This window comes from Sciurus carolinensis, chromosome 9 (genome assembly GCF_902686445.1).
Source record: "Sciurus carolinensis chromosome 9, mSciCar1.2, whole genome shotgun sequence".
NCBI lineage: Eukaryota > Metazoa > Chordata > Mammalia > Rodentia > Sciuridae > Sciurus > Sciurus carolinensis.
The window spans coordinates 73,590,486-73,613,597 of NC_062221.1; the positions used below are offsets into that span (position 1 = coordinate 73,590,486).

Here is a 23,112-nt window from a genome sequence, read left to right on the forward strand (position 1 = left end):
TATATACTATATATATCCATAGTATGTGTACACCCCTAACCCCACTCCCTGCCCCCCCCCACAGTCATGTGTCACTTAACTATGAGGGTAAGATCTGAGAAAGACATCACTGGGTGATATCCTCATTGTGCAAACATCATAGAGCACACTTGCACAAAGGACACTTGCATGGCATATGTTAATCACTCCTTGTGGCCTCTTAGTGCAGTGAAGAGCTGTGGTAAATGCAAGCTGTGTGAGTCTGCTGCCAGAGTTACACAGTATAGTGTTTTATAGTAAATTTTTTTTAAATAATGTAGTAAAAATGTAGTAAGTACACAATTAATAGTAATAGACAACTATATTTATTTCATTATCAAGTATTATGTACTGTATATAATTGTGTTTGTTATACTTATAAAAGTGTAGGACTGAGCTGGGGATATAGCTCAGTTGGTAGAGTGCTTGCCTCACATGCACAAGACCCTGGGTTCAATCCCCAGCACCAAAAAAAAAAAAAAAAAGAGCATAGACCTGGCAGCATAGTAGGTTTGTTTACACCAGCATTACCAAATACATCAGTGATACTATGTGCTGTGATGTTATGACAGCTGTGATATTGCTAGACAATAAGAATTGCCAGCTCCATTTAATATCTTTTCTTTTTTGGAGACATGGTGTTGCTTATGTTGTCCAGGCTGGCTTCTGACTCCTGGACTTGAGTGATCCTCCTACCTCAGACTCCTGAGTTGCTGGAATTACAGGCATGTGCTGTACACCAGGCTCTCTCTGTAATTTTATGGGAACACAAGTTTTATGTTTTGACAAGTATGTTTTCTTATTTAGTCAGTTTTTAAGATTTAAGAAGAATGTCTGAATAGATATAAAGAATTGGAAGTGTTTATGCATTATTTTCATATGTGCAAAAGTTGAACATATAGGGATCTGTCAAAGAAGATGTTATTATTTTGTGAAACTTTCATAATTTTTTAAACATTAACTCAACAAGCAGATTAGAGGTGAGGATTCAAAGACAAATTGAAATACTGTTGCTACTACTGAGGCCCTGGGCAGTCTGGTAGGAAGTAAGACAGATAAATTATTGGCTCTCTATATGTATATGCATACAAATCACCTGGGAGTTTGTTAAAATACAGATTCTTGATTCAAATTTTTGTTCCCTCCATTCGAAGAGAAAAGTTGTTAGGAATTTACATGTTTACAAGAAACTCAGGTGATTCTGATGACTGGTCCATGGACCATACTTTGATGAGAAGCCCTTGTGGAAACAAATTCAATGATCATGATGAGAATTGAAAGCAGGTCTGTGTGAGGGACTATGTGAGTAAGAGGAGGAAATGACCAATTGCCTGGAGAAGGCTGAATTTTCAAGAATTAGGAGGATAAGGTGGGAATGCAACTCTTTTCTTTTTCTTTTTTTTTTTTTTTTTGTAAGGTACAGTTTAGCTTCTACTAAACCTACTACCCTTATTTATGTTACGTTGCCTTTAAATAAGATAATTTATAAAATGTACCTTTGATGCTTCTAAACTTTCAGGCCACAAAGGCGGGTGCAGCATCTATGATTCATTACATGGTTCTGATATCAGCTCGCTTGGTGCTTCTCACTTTGTGTGGATGGGTACTTTGTTGGACCCTAGTCAATCTCTTTCGAAGCCATTCAGTACTTAATCTCCTCTTCCTTGGCTACCCGTGAGTACTCCTGTTTTACAATTAATAAATCTTTAAAGTTATTTGGGTCATGTAAATAATACTATAAAAGATGGGAGAATGAAATTCTTCAAATATAAATTAAGAGTTCAAAAAATAGGAAAGCCAATGGATACGAGACATATAATTTGTTTTCTAAACTAGGTTGGGACAACAGACATAAACTAGAAATATCCTCGGGAAACTGAGAAGTATGGCTATCCTACCAGTAGAGAGATTGTTGTTTTCCCTTTTGCTATACTGGGGATTGAACCCAGTAGTGCTTTACCACCAAGCTACATACCTAGTCCCTTTTTAATTTTAAATTTACAGTGCCTCACTAAGTTGCCTAGGCTGACCTTGAACTTGTGATCATCTTAGACTCCTGAGTCCCTGGGATTACAGGTGTGTTACAGGTGTGTACCTTTATGCCAGCTAGTGGAAAGGATGTATTTATTTATTTTACAGTACTGGGTATGAAACCCAGGGCCTCGTGCATGCTTGGCAAGCACTCTACACAGAATTAATACTGTTTAAATTTTATTTTGAGACAAGGTTTTACTGAATTGCCCAGGTTGAATTTGGATCTGACTGCCTCAGCCTCCCAAGTAGTGCAAATCATAGGTATACACTACCATACCCAGTGAGAATATTTTAATTTAGCTTGTTTACCAAGTAAAGGTGTCAAATTTCATAGGATTACCATCAAAATGGCTAGCAGACTGTTTCATTTCAATTTAGGTATATAAAGAAGCTTATCATTGTCATCATCATCATCATTATTTTTTGGTACTGGGGATTGAACCCAGGGTGCTTAACCACTGAAGCACATCCCCAGACCTTTTTATTTTTCACTTTGAGACAGGGTCTCATTAAATTACTGAGGCTGCCTTTGAATTTGTGTTCCTCTTGCCCTCAACCTTCCAGGTTGCTGGCATTACAGGCATGCCCCACTGTGCCCAGCATTCAGAGTTTGAGTTGTAATGAGGTGCCAGGCACAGTGGTGCCCAACTAATCTCACTGACTTAGGAACCTGAGGCAGGAGGATCACAAGTTCTGGACCTGCATCACAAGTTCTGGACCTTAGCAAGATCCTATCTCAAAAAAAAAAAAAAAAAAAAAAAGGAAAGAAAGAAAGAAAGAAAAAAAAGAAAAAACTGGGGATGTTGCTCTGTGGTAGAACACCCCTGAGTTCAATTCTCAGTACCAATAAATAAATAAATGGTAGTGAGGGAAGATAGAACAAGAAAAAAGAACCACCCTAGAATCAAAAACCTAAACATGTATGGAGTGGTAAAATCTGTGGAGAAAAATAACCAGGAAAGGACAGCTAGAGTGCGTTTGGGAGTGGGGTGAGTGATACACAGTATGGAGGCTGGAGAGCCCCTCACTAAGAAGGAGATGTTTAAGTTGAAGGGCAAGCCATGTCAAAAATTTCTAAACATACACAAAGATCTGTATTAGGAGAATCTTTGTCACATTATTTATGCTAGTGAAAAATAAAAAAAACAACTTGTTTCTGGGCTGGGATGTAGATCAGTGATAGAAAACTTACCTAGCATGTGCAAGGCCTTGGGTTTGATCCTCAGCAAAAAATGTCATGTGAAACTCACAGGAACAGCCTGTTTCTATCAAGTGAGAAATGGATTAATTATGGTATATTGATAGGAATCCAAAATTTATGTTTAAAATTTCTTATGGAAAAATATTTAGACATAAGAAAATAGTATATACATAGAATGTGAAATAGGATACAAAACAGTTTGTACTACATGAGATCAAATACATAAAAGTCTATGTAACTATATATAAAGTTTACATGTTGGACAAATGTATGCTCACTAATAAAGATGATTATTTCTAGGTGGCTTATGTTTTGTTATCATAATTTTTCTTTAGTTTCCACTTCTACAATGAATATGTACTGCTTTTGTTGTAAGAAATGAAAGACTTTCCTTCTCAGACAAGGAATTTACCATTGGCAAAGTTCCTATTATGTTTACTCTGGTGCATCATGACTATTTTATTGACATAGTTATACAGTGTGTACTTAGGTGTTGTCTGTGGTCTCATTTTCATGTAAACCTTGTCTTACAGGTTTGGTGTTTATGTTCCTCTCTGTTGTTTCCACCAAGATAGTAGAGCTCATCTTCTTCTCACAGACTATAACTATGTGGTACAGCATCAGGCGGTAGAAGAAAGTGCCTCAACTGTGGGTGGCTTGGCCAAATCCAAAGACTTCCTCTCCTTATTGCTGGAGTCTCTAAAAGAACAATTTAATAATGCCACGCCCATCCCCACCCACAGCTGCCCCCTATCTCCAGACCTCATTCGCAATGAGGTAGAATGTCTGAAAGCAGATTTCAACCACAGAATCAAAGAAGTTCTCTTCAACTCCCTCTTCAGTGCCTACTATGTTGCATTTCTCCCCCTGTGTTTTGTGAAGGTAAGCAGTTATTTTGCTTTGTGTGCTCCCTGGATTTGTGTGTGAATTAAATAAACTGGGTATTTCTTGTTTAATCCCCCTTTTCTCTGTCTCCCCTTGGCAGCCTGGATGGTGGAGTTCGGCTGCATCTGGAGTGCACTAAAACCGCTCCTGTTTGGCGGATAGGTATTTCCATATATGTGATGCACCCCGTGGTGGTTCCCTTTTTCTTCTTTTCCTTTCTTTCTAATTTTTTTCTTTTTCTTTTCTTTCTTTCTTTTTTTAAGTTTCTGGGGAGTGTAAAAATTGTAATTATTATAGAGAAAATATGTAGCAGCTTAAGAGAACCAAGGATTCAATAAAATTCAGCCTACTATGGTTGATCTAACAGGGTTATGAGGAATTTGTTGAATTTAATCTAACCTTTATTTATCTAAACATCAATTTACTTCAATAGAAAAGAAAAATGATCTGGATGTCACTGGGCCCAAAACCTTTTGGGACATTTTAATGTCCTTCCTTTGCCCATTCAGAAGCACATCTGCAGCCGGAGTGGTCCTTCAGAAGCACTCAGTTCTTCTAGAAAGGAAACATTTAAAATATAATTGCCTCTCCCTCCCAGCCCTAATTTATACAGCCAGAAAGTCAGGTTGAAGGATTTTGGAGGACTCTGCTCTTGAACTTTCTGCACGGACATCAGGATCACCAATGCATGTTGACAGTGTGGCATTTATCTGCAGGGCATATATACCCGCACCCATCCTGTGTCTGTTGCTGGTGCATGGATCATTTCTATCTCTTTTGATCTCTTTCAGAGTACCCAGTACTATGACATGCGCTGGTCATGCGAACACCTCATTATGGTGTGGATCAATGCTTTTGTCATGCTTACCACGCAGTTGCTGCCATCAAAATACTGTGATTTGCTACATAAATCAGCTGCTCACCTGGGCAAGTGGCAGAAGCTAGAACATGGGTCCTACAGCAATGCTCCACAGCACATGTGAGTAGGCTAGAGGGTAAAACCATGTAACATGTTTCTACATGCTGCTGATCATGTTTATTTGCTTTGTATGTCATTCTGTTCTTGGCTTTGGACATTTTTTAGTTTTTGTCTACATGGATGCTTGTCATCATGCTAAACTGAATACAGGATACATTAACTCATTTCTACCACCATACCCAGCCCCTTCTCAAATGTGTACTACTTTCAGCTACCCAGTCACTATATAGAGTATGTAATTTGTGTCCCAAGCAGTACTTCAGAGTTGTCTTTCAGTCTTAACTGTTTGCCCAAAATCAAAGAGTCATGATATATTTTAATTCTTTTTGTAAGACTTTAAGGTTCGTTTCTCATTTGCATTGCCACAGCTAAGTTGATAGTTACTCATCTCACACCTAAGACAGCTGGAATTTGCTTCTCTCATCTTTTCTAATACATGCAGATTTGGATTAGTAATTTTCCTTGCCTGTAATTTTTTCTGTTTTTTTTTTTGTTGTTGTTGTTGTTGTTGTTTTGGTTTTTTTTTTTCCCCTTCCTAATCTCTCTGTTTCCCTGCCTCTCCTGAGAACTGTCCCTGACTGTGAGTTCTAAGTATTATTCTCATTGTGTCCCCTTATCAGACATTTCTCTGCATGGCCCCTGTGATCCAAAATGGTTAACTTTAGAAACCCCCACCCCCTTTTTTTTTCTGTCACTTTTGAGCCCATCATCATGCCTATCTCTCAGACCCGGACCATCTTCATCTTCTTTCCTTGTGTAATTTGAACATTTCACAAATTTCATCCCCTACCAGTTTTTTCCTAATTAAGTGGGACAGATTGAGGTGACCTTCCCTTCCCCTCTCCCCCTCAGAGTTCTCCCTTCAATTATCTGCCTTGATGTCTGATACAGATTAGCACAGGCCTTCAAGCCCAGGAACTGAAAGAGATTGGGCCAGGCTGAAAAGAAACCCGACTGTGGGCAAAGGACAGATTTCAATAAAAATTGAAAATACAATCCACAGTACTAGTACTGTACATCTTCAGGCTACTGATGGCACATGGCCATGAGGTGTATCATCACTTTAATGCTGGTAAGTGTGAGCAAGGCTGGTGGAACATTTTCTGAACTGGGGAAGCTTCAGGGTGCTAGAATATATTTTTTAACATATCTAAACTGCTGCCCCAGTTCTTACTCTAGGAAACTAACCTTTCCAAAATCAGGAAGAAAAGAATTAACTTAGTTTGTTTATTTTTTTAAAATAAAGCTTAACCTGAAGATCCCCATCCCCATCCCAACTTCATTACATTGATGCTGAAAAGAATTGAAGCTTTTTCTTCCCTAACTTCTTATCCCTAGAGAAACCGCTATAAAAATGAGCCAAGAAAGCAGTAAAAAGAAAACTCTGTGTCAGTACCTTGTGTGTCTCTGTGTTCTACTGTATAGCTTCTCACATCTGTGAGGTATTTGAATTATCTGATAAGCAAACTGATTTTCTGTAGCTTTTGGGATATAATTCTGCAGTGAATATTACGTTAGTTTGACAGTGTATTAATTTATTCTCTTTTCTCGTTGCCATTGGCTTTCTCCTCTTGTTTGTTCCTTCTATCATGTCCACCAGTAGACAGCTCACTTGGAATGGAGACGAGAAATCCGCCTGCTTACATTCTATTTTCTGGCCCATGGATGCCTTACTGAAATATATATGTCTGCTCATTCTCCTAAGCCTCTTGAGTCCTTCAACACTGAGTTAACTGTATTATTTCACAGTCTCTCTGTATTACATAGCAATGAAATTACCATAACAAATCCTTTCTAACTCCTTCAAGTTTGATCATGGAATTACTATATTTTCAGACAGATGAAGCCTTGCATATTTAATTCCTTTCATAGAAATATAACTGGCCTTGATAGACACAGTCTTATTTGTAATTGTCAATATGCTAACATTGCATTTCTTTCTCCTTTAGTTGGTCAGAAAATACAATATGGCCTCAAGGGGTGCTGGTGCGGCATAGCAGATGTTTATATAGAGCCATGGGGCCTTACAACGTGGCAGTGCCTTCAGATGTATCCCATGCCCGCTTTTATGCAAGTACCACTTATATATTTTTAAGCATAAGTTTAGGGGTACGTGTTAGGAGGCCATTTTGTATGTAACCACATAGCACAGTGAGTAACACATACTAGGAAATAAAGACGTGGTAATCATTGCTGTTCCTGTAACAGTGGCCCTTATCCCAGGGAAGTGTCTTGAAGGTCATATATCATTATTCTAGTCTCAATAGCTTGGCTGGTTTCTCTAGGTACCTTGGAATTTATTAAATGTAATTTTGCTTGAAACAAGTAGGCCATTATATAAGACTTCCTTTTTCATCTTACAGTTTTATTTTGTAATAATTTGGTTTAGTGGTATCCTTAAGATATATTGTACCTGTGTGTTTTTAAGTACTATTTAATATAGTAATAGTGTGGTTTTTTATTTTTTTATTTGACAGATATTTTTGTATGTGTGTGTGTGTGTATTATTTTTATTTTCATTTTTTCTTCTCTTTAAAATACCTTAACTTACCCCTTTGGAAGTCAGACAAATGCCATGATCTATAGCCTTTCACCTTTACATGGATTAAAAAGAGAAAAGTTTCAAAGTTAGAAAAGGAAAAACAATAGGTATCCACTAAACCCAGCTTCTTTCTCACTTGCACTTATGCCTTGGGTTATGTTTTATGTGGTCTTTAGTTTTCCAGAAATTCTGACTCTAGGAGGCAGAAGCATTTACGTATAAAAGAAGGGCCAGCTGGTGGCCAGTGGGAGTAGGGAAAAGAAGATACCTGCTGAGGACCATTCTCAATAAAAATGTCTATAGTGTGGTGTATTGCCTTTGAGTAGAGATCATATCTGAAGATAGAATTGGAGTTTTTTTTTTTTTTTTTTTTTTTTTTTTAATATTTATATCCTTTTCTCCCTCAGCCCCTCCCAGTTCCTTGTGAGGACACATGGACTTTCTAGTTCTGCAGGTGTTTGCAACTAAGGGACCTTTCTGTTACCTACTGGGAACTTGCATCAGGGCAGGATCCTGTAAATATATGGTGGGGAAGGCAGGGTAGGTAGGCAGTTGGGAGGTACATGGAGAAAGTTAAAAGCCCTAGGATGAGGAGACCACAGTGGCTCCTTCTCAACTCCCATGGGCTTCCTTAAGATGGGAACAGACTCAAATCACAACTATACAAGTATTTGATTTCTCCACGTTATTTATTTAATTCAGAATTACCTTGATTTCTCTAGGGTGTTGACTTCTATTCATCCTTGCTGTCCTCTTGAAAACTGTAATAACAAGATATTTTTGTTAGAATTTTCTGCTTGAAAAATAAGTATTTTTTTTTTTGCTAGTGTTGGACAGGTGAAGAATCAAGTGGAATTCATAAAAGAAAGATTAGGCAAGTTAACTAATTGCTGATTTTGCATGATCAAATAGTTAAATTCTAAAAGCAGTTCTTCAGCCACCTGCATATAAATGACCTGGCCCACTCTTATCCCCGTCCTCCCTTCTTCCCAATATAGGGGGCAGGGATAAAACCCAGGGCATCATGCATGCTAGGCAAATACTGTATCATCAAGCTAATCCTCAGCCCCTTTTTAAATTGTGTTTTATATAGGGTCCCACCGAGTTGCCTAGGCTGATCTTGAACTTGTGATCCTCCTGCTTCAGCCTCCTAAGTAGCTGGGATTATAGGCTTGTGCCTCTGTACTTAGCACCTGCCCCACTCTTTTAAAGTAGTACTCAGGGACTATATCCCAGTCTTCTGAATCAACAGTCTCTGGAGGATCTTAGGAATTTATAGCATTTTCATATTTGGAAATGATGTTTAGGCAGATTGAAGTTTAAGAACAATCATTTTAGGTATGCCTATTACCAATACCTGTTACCTTTTAAAACCTGTCCACCTTTCTCCTTGTTCAGCTCATAGGTTATTTGCATATTTAATGACACACCTTGTCATGGAATCTGAAGTTGCTTTTCTCAATCTTTCTAGAAAATTAATTGAGCCAGTTTTACATATGCTACTGCTGAATATCATGTAATAAAACACAAGTTAAATATTTTCTTTTTTCCTAAAGAAGGGCCCTGAAAGACTCTTTACCTTTCAGAGCAGTCATGATAGTTTGGCTTCATTCTCAAGTTTACACTCTTTTTTTTTTTTTTTTTCTTTCTGGGAAAGCATTTTTTTTTTTTTTTTAAGTTTACACTCTTGAGACCAAACTTCCATCTAAATTAGTTCTTTTATATCTGAAGTACTGCCATTAATATAGTCTCTCCTCACCTAAATTTAGGACTTGACTGGCTGAACTGAATTGTTAGATAATGTTCCTTTGCAACCTGTGACCTAATACCTTTTATTAGTAAACCTGGATTTAGAGTGAAGAATTTGATGAGAGTGAAAATAGTAAGCCCAGTTTGTAGTCTAACTCTAGTTCCAGCTCATTTTTCCTTCCTTCCTCTTTGCTTTGTCATTGTGCACTCTATTTCTCAAAATTCAGAAAAATAAACAGGAGAAGCATGTTATATAAAAGATTTCAGTAAGTGACCTGGTGGGTAAACAGTTTAAGGAAAAATAAAGAAACTATTGTGTTGATATTGTAATACTTCACTGAACTTGTAACATTTCCCTCTTTCTCCATATTTGTGTGAGTGTTTGTGTCTTAGATCAGCCTACAAGCTAAGAATAGCTTTTATATTTATATTTTTTTTATTTCATTTAAAATGTTTTTGCAGTACTCAGGACTGAACCTTACACATGCTAGGCAAGCATTCTACTACTGAGCTACATCCCCAGCCTAGTTTTTACATTTTTAAATGGTTACATTTTAAACAGTTATATAAGTACCTACATTATATCCTCAGTATCCTTATTGTATCTTGATTTTCAAAGTGTAAGATATTTCCCATTTGTTGCTTTATTCCTCCCCTCTCTTAGATAAATACACTTTGGATTGTCTTGCATTATATACCCAAGATATTATCTAAGAAAAATCTTTATAGACAATATTCTTTTGGATATACATATCCCTTTTTGTGTCCCAAGGCATTAAAATGGAATTTATTTCATTCTTGAGTGAAAAGGAAAAAGTTTGGGTCTCTGTAGCAAGAAATAGACTGATTGATATTCAGCAAGTAGATCTATTTTTTATTGTGTATAAGAACTCATAAATATGAAATTACTTTAGAAAAATGAATTCAAGAATAACTTTGGTCTTTCCTATGAAATAACATTATGTTTTTTAACTTCCTTACAGTTCCTGTTTCATCGTCCATTAAGGCTGTTAAATCTACTAATCCTTATTGAGGGCAGTGTTGTCTTCTACCAGCTCTATTCCTTGCTCCGGTCCGAGAAGTGGAATCACACACTTTCCATGGCTCTCATCCTCTTCTGCAACTACTATGTTTTATTTAAGCTCCTTCGGGACAGAATAGTATTAGGCAGGGCATACTCCTACCCACTCAGCAGTTATGAACTTAAGGCAAACTAAGCTGCCTCTCAACAGTGAGGGAGAACTCAGATAAAAAATATTTTCATACGTTCTATTTTTTTCTTGCGATTTTTATAAATATTTAAGATATTTTATATTTTGTATACTATTATGTTTTGAAAGTCGGGAAGGGTAAGGGATATTAAATGTATCCATAAACAAGGTGATGTGATCTTTCATGTGTTAGTATATTTGCATAATACACATGTGAGAGGTATGCCTCTCTAGTAAAAAGATTGATTTGTATGACTGTGGAATAACTCATTCATTTTGAACACTTTTCATATGTCACTTGATGTGATGTGGTACCTTTGTGTGTCTGCTTTCCTTCCAGTGCTTTTCATTTTCTTTAGTTCCTAGTTGGCCACTAATTATTGCTACAGAAAAGGGGAGGAGGGGAGGTGCCTTCTAGCACCCAATCTCGCTGAATTCAGCTGGCTGATATTGCTAGAATAACTATGGAAGAGAGTAGGTTCAAGTCCTGGGTGGGGTTCGCTTTGTGACTCTTCTGGGTTGGGGTCTCAGCTGATCTTTTCTACCCTGTGATATTTAAAGATACTTTTGAATCAGCTATTCCAAGACTCAGGGTTTTGCTGTCACTTTTCCTGTTCTTTCACTTCTTTTGCTTCCAAAGATTTTCCTTTTACTTGTTTGAAATAATACTTTTAAAAGCTAGATTCTATAGAGTGCCCATGCTCATGAGGAAGATGACAAATGTAAATGCCATATAGGCATCTAGAGTATGGGCAGGTTGAAAATACCAGGTAATTGGAAGAATGGCAAGTCCTTAGCTAAACAGTCTTGGAATGCAGTCTTGCAGCAACCCATTTACAATGGCATTATGTCTGGAGTTATGAAGGGAAGTGAAATACAAGAAGTTACTGCTTTGTCCTCAGAGAATTTGATCTATATCCAAAATGTGTATTTTAAATTTCATATTCAAAGGTTGGGGATGTAGCTCAGTGGTAGAGTGCTTGTCCAGCATGCACAAGGCCCTGGGTTCAATCCCTTCACTGCAAAATAAATAAATGAATGAATGAATAAATAAATAACATACTGCAGAACTTTCATATTTGAGCATTAACCCTTTAAGTCAATACCTCCTGTGTTCTTGGGAGACAATATACTTAGTCCATTGATATTTTAATTAGTCATATAAACTTCTGAGGCCTTGTTTTGGAAAACTTAAAATTAGCATGTTATGTGTTTTTTGTGTTGGTTTTGGTTTTTTTATACTGATGCTTTTCGTGATACAAAATAAGACTTAATGAAGTAAAAAGATCAATCATGTGAGTTTGTAATCTGGCTCTAAAAACAATTCTTGGAGAAGAGTTCTCAAAAGATTTTCAGCAAAGGAAATAATTTGAGGAGTAATTGTCTCTATAACTACCCAAGGTAACTTTTTTATGTCTAACCATGTCTTCCTTAAATATTTTGGTATGCTTTTTTAAGTTAAATTATTTGGCATTCAGTCTGAGTCTGTCCAACCATTCAGCAAATATGTGTCAAACATCAGGCACTATATTAGGCATTGGGGATGTGACAGTGAATAAGAAACACAAGGCCCTACTCACTGAAGTTACAGGGCAGATGGTATAGATCATGTGGTAAGTTTATATACAATATTTCCTGATAGCAGTAAAGAACCACAAATCAGGCAAGGAAGTAGGAAGTGATAGGAATAGTACTATTAGAAGGCATCTTCGAGATGATTTTTGAGCAAGTATCAGACAAAGCATGATGAAATTGGTGACAATTTCATTTTATAGTAGAAGCAAGGGTGGTGGCCTCAGATGGGAACATTTTAGTACACTGGAAGAACAACAAGAAAACCATTGTATTAGGTTGGTTGCTATTTAAATTGATTCAGCCTAAATGTGATTCTTGGGGTGGGAGAAGGGCAGGGAAGCTGCCATTTCACTGTGCTTTCCTTAGCATCTTGAGGATGTTTCTCTTGGCTCACAATGTGATAAAATTAGCTGATAACAGCAAAATAGGTAGTATGGACACAGATATCTCACCAAGAAGACCCCATCTTGATTCTAGCATATACAAGTTGACCAATAACACTAATAGAGAAGATAAACAAGTCTTGCTAACATGATTGCCCCTCTGGCTTGAACTGTCTTGGTCAAATCCTAAAGGAGGAGTAACACAAGAGTACCAGATTTTAGGTTGGCTGAGTGAATAGATAGAAGAAATAAATCAGCTTTGGCTAATGGAATTGGAAAATCATTCTTACTCTTGACTTCCAGATAGAGTAGCATCAGGGGAATAAAACCCTTTAGTTCAGTGTGCTTTTACACATTCCAGCTGTTCTTTGTAGGTATCACTACAGGTCACGTGAGGGAAGGGACACCAGTGTTTGCTCAGTGATGGTAGGAATTAATGGCCTTTTAAAAATATATGTTTGTAAATTAAAAGATGTATGGAAGGAAATATGCGGCAAATAATCAGTTGGGTAAATTTGGGGTATTAGAATAGGAAAGTGCTGGCCAGTTGTCTTGGTAACCTAAGGTGGGTAAATGTCTTGGGAGTAGGAGGGTAGTACACAGGAATGTGCATGAGGGAAATGTTCCTTGATATCCTGTTTGCTCCGATTCTGTTTATATTCCCTAAGCCCTTTCCCCTCCCTATCAGTTGCCTCCACCACTTCTGCCTTTCCCCTCATTTCTACTTACTGGACAGTTTTGTGTCAGACTCTACTGGTTCCCAGTCATGGTGGTGTTCCGAGTTTATTAACTAATAGAAGGCAGACATGTAAATCAGTTGTCACACAAGGGTGTTCCATAGTATAAGTACGTATGAGATAATGGTGTGCTACAGGGAAGGGAGTGAGCAACTTCGTGTTGTGTCGATGCAGTTTCAGGCAGGGCTTTCAAAGTGGCACCCAGGTGTTTTTGTAAAGATATTAGGAGTCTACCACAGGTGAAGAAGGGAGGGATTCGTGCAGCGGACACAGAATATACAAAGATCTAAGGTATGGACCAGCACTAGGCATTTAACTAGTTCGTTAATGCTAGAGAGCTAGGCACAAAATAAATTACAGGAGGACTTGAATTCCACATTAAGGAGTTTGAATTGCTATTACCTTAAGGCCACCAATTCTTAAAGAGATTCTCTGGACACTGTATCAGATCTCCTAAGTCAGAATCTTAAAGTCCAGTAATACTGACTTTTTTTTTTACAAGCACTGCAAATAATTTTGAGACAGACAGATGTCTGGTAACTGATAGCTAGAAGATACCTAGTGAAAGATTTTAAGGAAACATCAGGTACAAAGGGTTCTCAAATCATGTGTCTCGAAGTGTAATCAATCTCCAGATAAGAAGTATCAGCATCACCTAATTGGGAACTTGATAGGAATGGAAAATTTCAAGCCCTACCCCAAATGAACTGAGGGGAGTTCTGGGGGGAAACTAGCAGTCTCTTAAGGTGATTCTGAGTAAACCTAGGTTTTGAAAACCACTATCTTTAGATAACTTTGGCAATAGTATATATGGTAGATCTGGAGAATGGGCAGTGTCACTGAGACTTAAGGCAGGAAGAACAGTTAGCCAACCATTTCAAAAGTCTGTGCAAGAGAAAATAAGGGTGAGGATGGATCACCAACCAGTGTTGACTGGCAGAAGCAGCTTTAGGCCTAAATAAGATGATCTAGGGAAAGAATATGAAGTGAAAAGGAAGGACAGACTTCTCATGAATAATGTTTAAGGATAAAGGAAAAGGATTTCAAGTGAACAAGAATTAAAAATGGATGGCCATGAAAGGAGGCAAATTAGGAAGCACTTCAAAAAAGGAATGAGCAACAATATCAAGTAATAGGTTGAGAGACTGAAAAGCGACTATTAGATTTGGTTATTAGACTATTGGTGACTTTAGCAAGATAAACTTCAGTGGAATGAGCTGTGGATATGGCTCAGTGATAGGGTACTTGTTTAGTATGGCAAGACCTTGGGTTCAATCCTTAGTAACACACACACACACACACACACACACACACATAAATTTAGTGGAGAAGTGAATGTGAACATCATGTTTGAGTTGGTCTGGAGGATTGAGTTGGAATGAAGTAGACAATGAATGTTGATAACTCTTCCAGGAACCTGGACAAAAGATGATGAAGGTGGGTACAATTGAGAAGAGATTTTAGTATGTTTATATGCTGAAGGACATAAGTCCAAAGGAAAGACTGACTATATAGGAGAGAATAATGGGAGGAGGGACAGCAGTTCATCTGAAGTAAAGAGAAATTAGGTGCACACACATATGGCTAAGGGGAAATAACAGTGGGACATTGAAGGAAGACATCTGATATAAATTTGTGAAGGAATGCTTTGGGAGGGACAAGTCATGTAGGAGGGGTTAAGAATAATGGGTTTTGGGAATTCAGCCAATCCTGGGATAGAGGACCATAAATATTGAAAGGTTCTCACACCATGGTTTTATTATTTTCTCTGCTGTAACCCTAGACACAGTAAAGAGCAGAGAAGATGAGTGGTAAAAGCCCAGATCCTTCATGGGAAGTTTGCCAAGGAGGTATAGCTAAGGGTCTGATGGTTAGTTGAGATGATATATCTGGAAATCTAGAAAGGCTGAGGAAAGAAACATGAAGTCTGATGGGTGTGCTGTCAGAGTAGGAGTGGGCCAGGCATTGGTAAGTTGTATAAATAGAAGGAATGAAGTAGCAAGATTTTTTTTTTTTTAAGTTTCTTGTTCGTTTTTGTGGTGCTGGGGATGGAACTCAGCCTCTCACATGTTAGGTAAATGCTCTGCCACTGAACTACACCCTCGGTGTGGAAAATGGGAATTTAGGGTCACAAAGTTCTGGGCTGTGAAACAATCAGATGTGTAACCCTAGAAGCAGAACGTCAAAACTAAGTAGAGGTATAAAGCTGTAAACAATTATGGCAAGGGTATTGACTGGGTTTTCCTTGAGTATATCAAAGTCATCCAGGATGATGGTGAGACAAGGTAGAAGCAAATGGGGAGCCTGGTATTAAAGATTGAGAAAACTGGGGCATGGACTACATCCTGGCTACAGAGAATGGTAAAAGTAAAAATAGCTGCATCTGTACATTTGGTAACAAGGGTTTGGTTTGGTTTGGTTTGGTTTGTATGAGATGGGAAGAAGCAGTGGTGCAGAAGTGAGAAATTGGGTGAACTTCTAACCCTTTGCAATAGTCTGTGATGTGGAAAAGGTAGCCTTTGGTTCAGAGAAAGCACCTGCAAAGGAGTTTTATGGAAGTCCAGGAAGGGGCACTGACATTCAGTGAAGAGATCACGTTGTGTAATTATTCTTCCTGCTCCCTGAATACCACCTTTTTTGTGACAACATATTCCAGGAGAACATTTGATTCCTGTCCCCTATGCATCGTTAACATCATTCAAATAAAAGAACAGTCCACCTTGACTTGTTCAAGTTAATAGAAAAATTGAGTTCGTGTCTGTGCCATGGACCCATGTGACTCCTTAAACTCTGAAGTTTTGAGAAGCAATAAGCTTTTTTACTTCTATTTTTCATTATATTATCAACTGCATTGGTATTTGGGTGACATGACTTTCACTACAACAGTAAGGGTGTGAAACTGTAAACATCTGATAGTTATTAAATGTAAAATAGTAAAACAAGAAAAATCTGGTACAACTCATCAGGACTCTGATTGTTAAGACCAGAAAGACCAGACCTTGAAATAACAAAAAATGACATCAAACAAAACGAATTGGAACCATGAGTCTGAGGTGTAGAATTTACTTTTCTGATTATTGATTTCAGTGACCCATGTCTTCCTCTAGCTCATAGTTCCATCAAAGCATTATATCATTTATTAGAGTACATTTTAGAGCATAACAATCTGTTTTAATTACACTTAAAAGTCTCTGAATAGGTTTAATACTTATACTTCTTAATGAATAGAAAAACATTTTGATTATATCTTTGGAAACATTTGTAGAGCTCAAAAAAACAGCTTTCTAATAGACGCCTTTGAAAAGGTGCTTTACTTTGCAGAATTATAAGCCAGTAAGTACAATGGCATTAAGTTAATGCAAAGCAATGTGATTCATCCAGTGAAACTTGGCGATGGACTTCGTGGACTTCTTCCATTTAGCTGTGTCCTTCTTCACCCAGTTGGAGAAATAAACCCTGCATTGCGCATACCACCACTAAGTGATCTATGTGACCCCCAGCTTTGTTCTATCTGGCCCTCTATCCTTCCCCCTGCTCTCCATGCCTGCCCAGGCATTTACTCCCTCTTCTGGCCTTATTTTGCTAAGAAAAATGTGGGGCAAGAGGGCACATTGTTTGTCATGCCACATTTTGAGTTGGCTTCCAACTGCCTAAAATCATATTCTTGGCCACATTTAACTCCAAGATTCATGTTATCGTCAGATGGGACCAGCCATGGTAGGATGTGGTCCTAATTAATTCTGGTGGGAATTAGACCTACTGTGAACTTCTCTCACTCCAATCCCAGACAAATGAATCTTGTGTTCCCAGGACTTCTTCAGGCAGAAACAAAAGGCCGAATAGACAAATGACTGACCCACTCAATTTCAGTCAAATATGCTAAACAGTCCACATGAAATGAACAGTTTATCTTGAACCTCTGACTTCATCATAGGAGTTAACTCATTTTGCAATGACATAGGTCTCTGAAATCTCAAGAATGTGAAATATGGATCCCACCTTCCTTGCAGAGATCCAATAGAACTTCACAACCAGACCAATCAGGACCACAAAAAACCTCAGTTGTTTGCCATTCTAATTTTTCTTTCTTTCTCCCCCCCGCCCCACTTTTTGCAGTACTGGGGTTAACCCCAGGGGCACCCTACATCCCTGAGCTACACTGAGCTACATCCTCATCCCTTTTTAATTTTTTGAGACAGGATCTAAGTTGCCCAGGCAGGCCTCAAACTAAACTGCACTCTCTAATTTTTTAAATCAAGGAAATCTGTCAATAGCTCAATGTCTCACTGGTATGTTCTATTGGATTTATAATTGTGTTTAATTTGCGTAACATCAGTAGGTACACTTGAATACTATTAACAATTCTATTGAAATATGCTAGTCTAAAGGAACATGGCAGTCATTTTATGAATCTAACATAGGCACCTCAACCTTTACAATTGAAGTCAATTGTTAATATGTAAAGAGTGGCTTCTCAGTCTATCCCCAAATAAAAATACATCCTATAAGTATTACAAAAAAAATGTAAAACAATCATTAAGTAGTTTAAATATTTCATTAGTTGGCTCAGAGTTCTGACTGATGATGAAGTGCAAGTCTTTCCCTCTCTCACATTCTAACTAGAACTTGGTCTTTATCAAAGCATAGACACCAGAAGTGCACTGAAACTGATGTACTATTTATCTGCCACATTTCCTGATAAGGCAGGAATGTGCTTTCATATTTATGGGTCATGGACTCTCTCATCTCTCACCACCATGTTTCTTCACCTTGCTTGCCTAGGGGAAAACGCTATGTTCTAGGACTTTTCTTATAGGTTGACAATCTAACTGATTGTTGGTTCCATGTCTTGCTTACCCAATGAGAAAGCAAAAGCACTCACTAAAGCCCCATTGACTGCTCTCTTTTCTCACAGATCTCATCACTCTCTGAAGGCAGAACTCAGCAGCTGACTTTCAAGTGACCCTTGCCATAGACCTGGCTTAAAAAGCACAGAAAAGACTTCAAAACTCTTAAGATTTCTCAGGGAGAGATGGGGTAAGAGAGAGATACCATGGCAGGGCATCAGCTTCCAGTTTCTCACTGGAGAAGGTGACTTCAACTTGCCCCCAGCCCAGACTAGCACTAGCCTTGGCTGTGGGTTCTGCCCAGAGGTACTGTTAGCCCTTAGAGAAATGTCTGCAATGACTGAACTTCTGGATAGAGTTCAGCCAGACTTGAATCTGAGAAAAGGTACCCTGTGAAGCCTTTTTTGGAGGGAAGCACCAAAATTCTACCAGCAGATATATTAGTTCTCCTTCCTCCATCTGAAATGCAAAGAACCATGAAAAATTCCAAACAACTGAAAGAAAATCAGATTGGTTTATTGCTTCTGCTTGTATCCAGAAAGAAGGAAGAGCAAATTTTGAGTGCCTTGGGTAGGTGGTGAAGGAGAATTATGGAAGGGAAACACATGCCTCAAATCTGTTCTGGAACCACATAGGGAGAAGGAGAGAGAAGGGACCCACTGGCTAAAATGAAATACATTTTCAAGGAGGGCAGTGAGTGGTAGTGATGTCTGCTCTGCTAGGATTCTTCCTTGCATCCCTTCCTGTACTGCTGGACCCAGCCCAGTGTGGAAGAAGAGTAAGGCTAAGCAGGAAGTGTTTCCTGCTAATGCCCACCAACTTAAATACATTAAGTTCACAGTGTAGGCTTTGTGCGGGGCTTTTCCCTCTGATGACATCAGGTGCTTACACACTGATATTGTTAAGAAAGATGACATCTTCCCTTCACAACTGCATACATGGAAATTTTGATTCATTTCATTAAGAAAACCTTCAGCTCAGTCCCCACTTGGCCGGCTACTGGATTTATAAATGAGAGTTCAGTACAGTGGCAAGTAGGGTCCTGAATTAATGAAAGCACCAGAAAGTCTTTGTGGTTTGTGTCAGTCTCAGGGTTTGTTCCTGACTTACAGATTCTGATTTTCTGTGCTGGTATATGGGCAACTTGGACAGATCTGCAGGGGTTCCAGGGAAAGAGCATGGATAAGTTTACTCACTTGGATACCTAAATGCACATTAGTTTGGGTTCCCAAATCTGCTTCTATTTTGGATAGTGCACTTTTACAAAGCTTATTAGAAAACTGGTTTAATAACACATGCTTTAAAGAGCATTAAAAAGCATGAAATAAAGAGGAGGCCTTCAAATCTCAATACTTTTCCAACACAGGCAAAGGATTTTCTTTCTTTCAAAGGACATTATTATAGCCAGCTCTCAACAGTAATAGGTAATGGTACTTTTCCAACACAGGCAAAGGATTTTCTTTCTTTCAAAGGACATTATTATAGCCAGCTCTCAACAGTAATAGGTAATGGTAGTAGGAGAGTAATGCAGCTTACAAACAAGACTCCAAATTTCACTGGAGGCAAAAATTCCCTCATTTCTTACCTAACTTTTCCCACTTGATTGTATGGACTTATCTAAATTTCACCTTTTGATTCTTTCCTTGACCACTCTTCTGGCAAATGAATTAATTAATGATAGTCAAAAGGCTGGGAAAAAAAAAAAAGAAGTCATAGGCCAAAATAAGTCCAAAGTTAGATAACCTGTGCCTGGAAAATGGCAAGTTAGCCCTGTAATAATTTCCAGATGAATCATGATGTTTTTTTCAGACATCAGCAGCTGAATTGATATCACTCTATTTGCCTCCCACTTCTTCCATCAAGAATTACTGATCTCCGCTGGGGCTGGTAAAAACAGCTGGTTGAGGTCTCTAGTCTTTGGCCATTCTTAGGGATAGTCATTTTATTCCTAAGTGTAACCCCTTCTGGTGTGACCCATGTGTTTTCTGCCAGCTCCCCACAAAGAAGGCCAGGGGAAACTGTCTGAGTGGGACTTCTGATAGGAGACAGCAGGACCCTGGAATCTGTAACTGTGGATGAGGGAGGCAGGTGGTCCATGATGGGAAAAGGAGGACTGAATAAGATTAGGCTCTGAGGTCTTCCTGGCCTTGACCTGTGGAAAGGCTTAGAACCCCCAGATGGTCGCTCTATTTTTGAAGAAAGAAGGTTGTCCCCAGATGGTTCTGTCTCTGATGTGCGCTTTCTGCATTGCACTACTGCATCCTGGGTGGAGAGATTAGACAAGTCTGGTTCTGGAGAAAGGGTGTGTCCCTCACAAATGCAGGATGCAGTGGTGTCCATCTGTGAGGATGCTATGGCTCCTGTATCTTGCTTTGGTTTCTCTTCCTTTGGGTTTTCCAGGGAGGGAGAATCACCTTTGGCAGGATTCTGAGAGGGCCCACTGGTTGAGCTGGGTTCCTCTTGGCTCCTCTCCAGAGGCTGAGCCACATTCTCCCCTGTGCTCTGAGAGGGCAGGGGCTGTGGGATCTGGGTATATTGAATCTTGGGTGGGATTACTGGGACTGCCCTGGCCTGACACATTTTGACCATGAAGGAGGTTCTCACAGCTGACACACTCACAGGAGCTGAGTTACGGCGGCCTGTCAGGGCATGAGCAACAATGTCCAGGTCCTGGGTATCTTGGGAGTAATCTTTCCAGGAGTCTGCTTTACAGTGAGATGAGGTCATCCAGGTGAACTTGGGGTCTCCTGACTCACAGAGCTGCATTCCAGGTGAACTAAATGAAGCCCCATTCTCAAGCCGGAAGAGTTCAGTGACGGGAATGGCAGAGTCTAAATTGAGGGAAGAAGGCCTGTTTTTCCCTTTTGAGGGCCCACACTCAGTGCTCTTTAGCTGTAACTTTGAAGGATGTTCTCCAGGTGAGGTGCTATCCTGAACCCTAGGTGAACTCTCCTCGCTGTTTTCTGGTCCAGGAATACCAGCTTGCTTAATCTGATTGCTCTGCCCAAGGAGTGGCCCCAGCTCCTTTCCCTCTGCTCCAATGACTGGGCTGGTTTCTGCTGGCTTAGACTGAACACTACCTGGTCCTTTCTGGCTGGGAAGAACCTCTGCCCCTTTCAGGTCAGAGAACTCTCTGAAGGTCTTAAGGGCTTTCTCATCCCATCCAGTAATCTCTCTCCTAACTGACAGAGGATCAGAATTTCTCTCTGTTTCAAGATTAGCACAGCTGCTGGAGGAGGGAACCTCAAGAGTCCACTGACTCTTGATGGTGGTTTTACTATCCAGAGAGTGGCTCTGGCGAAGGCTGGGCCTGTGAGAAAGCCTCTTCTCCAATCGGTGGCTCTGGGGGCCCTGCACCTGGGCCTCCTGCACTTCTTTCAGGGTGGGAGAGTGAAGAGGACTGGTCACCCACTGGGGCTCCTCCCAGGGCTCCACCATCTCTAGGACATGCTGAGCAATGTCTGTTACAGTGTCGTCTTCATCACAGTCTGAAGGTTCCTGTACTGACTGGGCTGCATCCCCCTCTCCCTGTGGGGAGATCTCAACCTCCTTTGCTGGGCTAGGAAATCCAAGGGCTTTTCCCTCGGGAGCAACTTTCTTTGAAGTTTGTTTTTCACTTTGACTTGGAGTAGCCTCCTCTCCCTGACAGCGACTAGAGATCCCAGGGTTGTCTTTGGACCTCGGCTGCTCTATATAAGGATTTGTCCTTAAATTCCTGGATGGGTCTTCTCTCTCAGCACCGCCCTTTGACAGCAGGATTCCGGGCGCCTCCTCCAGAGGAGTTGGAGGGGGAGGAGCAGGAGGGAGCGGAGGAGAGTGATTCCCCGGGCCTCCAGCCTCAGTCCTTGCTGGTGGAGATGCCTTCTCAAAAGGAACTATTTCTAGAGCAGCCAGAGTAGCACGATCTGGACGCAGGCCGAGCTCGGATCTGTGGAGGCTGCTGGTTGACTCTGGCTTTTCTCTATTGGCTGCCGAGGCAGCACCCATTGTACTCTGATTGGTTGAGTCCCTGTTCCACTCCTCCGGAGGGGCGGAGACTGAAGAGGGGGAGGAGCCACAAGAGATGCTCCCAGGGGGCTCCGGGGAAGCAAAGGACACCGGACTTGACTCAAAACTGGGCTGACTTGGGCTTATCTTCTGAACAGGTGGTGGCAACGAGGCAAGTTCCTCCTCAGATTCAATGATTTTAAGCTCCTGTTGAATCTCGGGCCATATCAGGGCGTTAGCCAGATCATCTTCATCCTGAAAAACATCAATAAACTGATTACCTTAGAATTTAGGACTCTGAGCATTTTCATCTACCTTGTTTTCAATGACAGTGACGGACTGGACAGTTCCCTGCCTGAGTTACCCAGTACATGAGAGAGGCATAATCCCTAATAACTCTGGATGCTTTACTGCTTACCATGTGCCATAAAATACTTTGTATCTTCTTGTTTGATTATCCCAGCACCATAGGAGATAAACACTACTATATGCCCATTATATTAAATGAGGAGGCCTATCTTCAACTAGATTAGACAATTTACCTAAATCATAGAGCAGCAGACCATGATTGAAATCTAGCCCTGTCTTCACCAGAACATAAGTGTTTAATACCTGTGCACTGTTGCTTTAAAAAAAGGAAACAAAACAAAATAAAAACCCCAAACCTGGTCTCATTTAACCAATTTACTAGAAGGGAGACAGAATGACATTTTTCAAGCAGAGTGAAAATATTAACTCTTACCCTGATACCTGCTTTCCAAATATGTAAGTATAACTCTTTTGCTTATTACTGAACAAATTACATATTACACATTAAAATAATTTTAAGTACATATTAAAATGAAGAAGAATATAAAAACAGCAAAATGTTATATTCCTACTACTCACAGACACCCATTGTTAACATGATGGGGTTATTTCCTGTGGTTGTTGGACTGCCTCCTGAGCCATCTTGTTTACTGTC

The 23,112-nt window shown here is 39.6% G+C and overlaps 2 protein-coding genes across 3 annotated transcripts in view; one reads left to right on the top strand and one right to left on the bottom strand.

Moving 5' to 3' along the window:
- Tmem39a (transmembrane protein 39A) overlaps positions 1-11,890 on the top strand; it is a 35,370-nt gene extending 23,480 nt beyond the window's left edge. The window contains exons 5-9 of one of the 2 annotated variants that reach the window (XM_047564281.1): positions 1,538-1,692; positions 3,787-4,135; positions 4,930-5,117; positions 7,067-7,187; positions 10,392-11,890. In XM_047564281.1, coding sequence (XP_047420237.1) covers positions 1,538-1,692; positions 3,787-4,135; positions 4,930-5,117; positions 7,067-7,187; positions 10,392-10,625 — 1,047 coding nt within the window. In that variant the 3' untranslated portion in view covers positions 10,626-11,890. The remainder of the gene's footprint in view (positions 1-1,537; positions 1,693-3,786; positions 4,136-4,929; positions 5,118-7,066; positions 7,188-10,391) is intronic. The other variant, XM_047564280.1, reaches the window with a different exon arrangement.
- A 7,727-nt stretch (positions 11,891-19,617) lies between these two features.
- Positions 19,618-23,112, bottom strand: part of Arhgap31 (Rho GTPase activating protein 31) — a 104,237-nt gene continuing 100,742 nt past the window's right edge. The window contains exon 12 of the mRNA XM_047564184.1: positions 19,618-22,403. Within this exon, the coding sequence (XP_047420140.1) occupies positions 19,992-22,403 (2,412 nt within the window). The 3' untranslated portion in view covers positions 19,618-19,991. The remainder of the gene's footprint in view (positions 22,404-23,112) is intronic.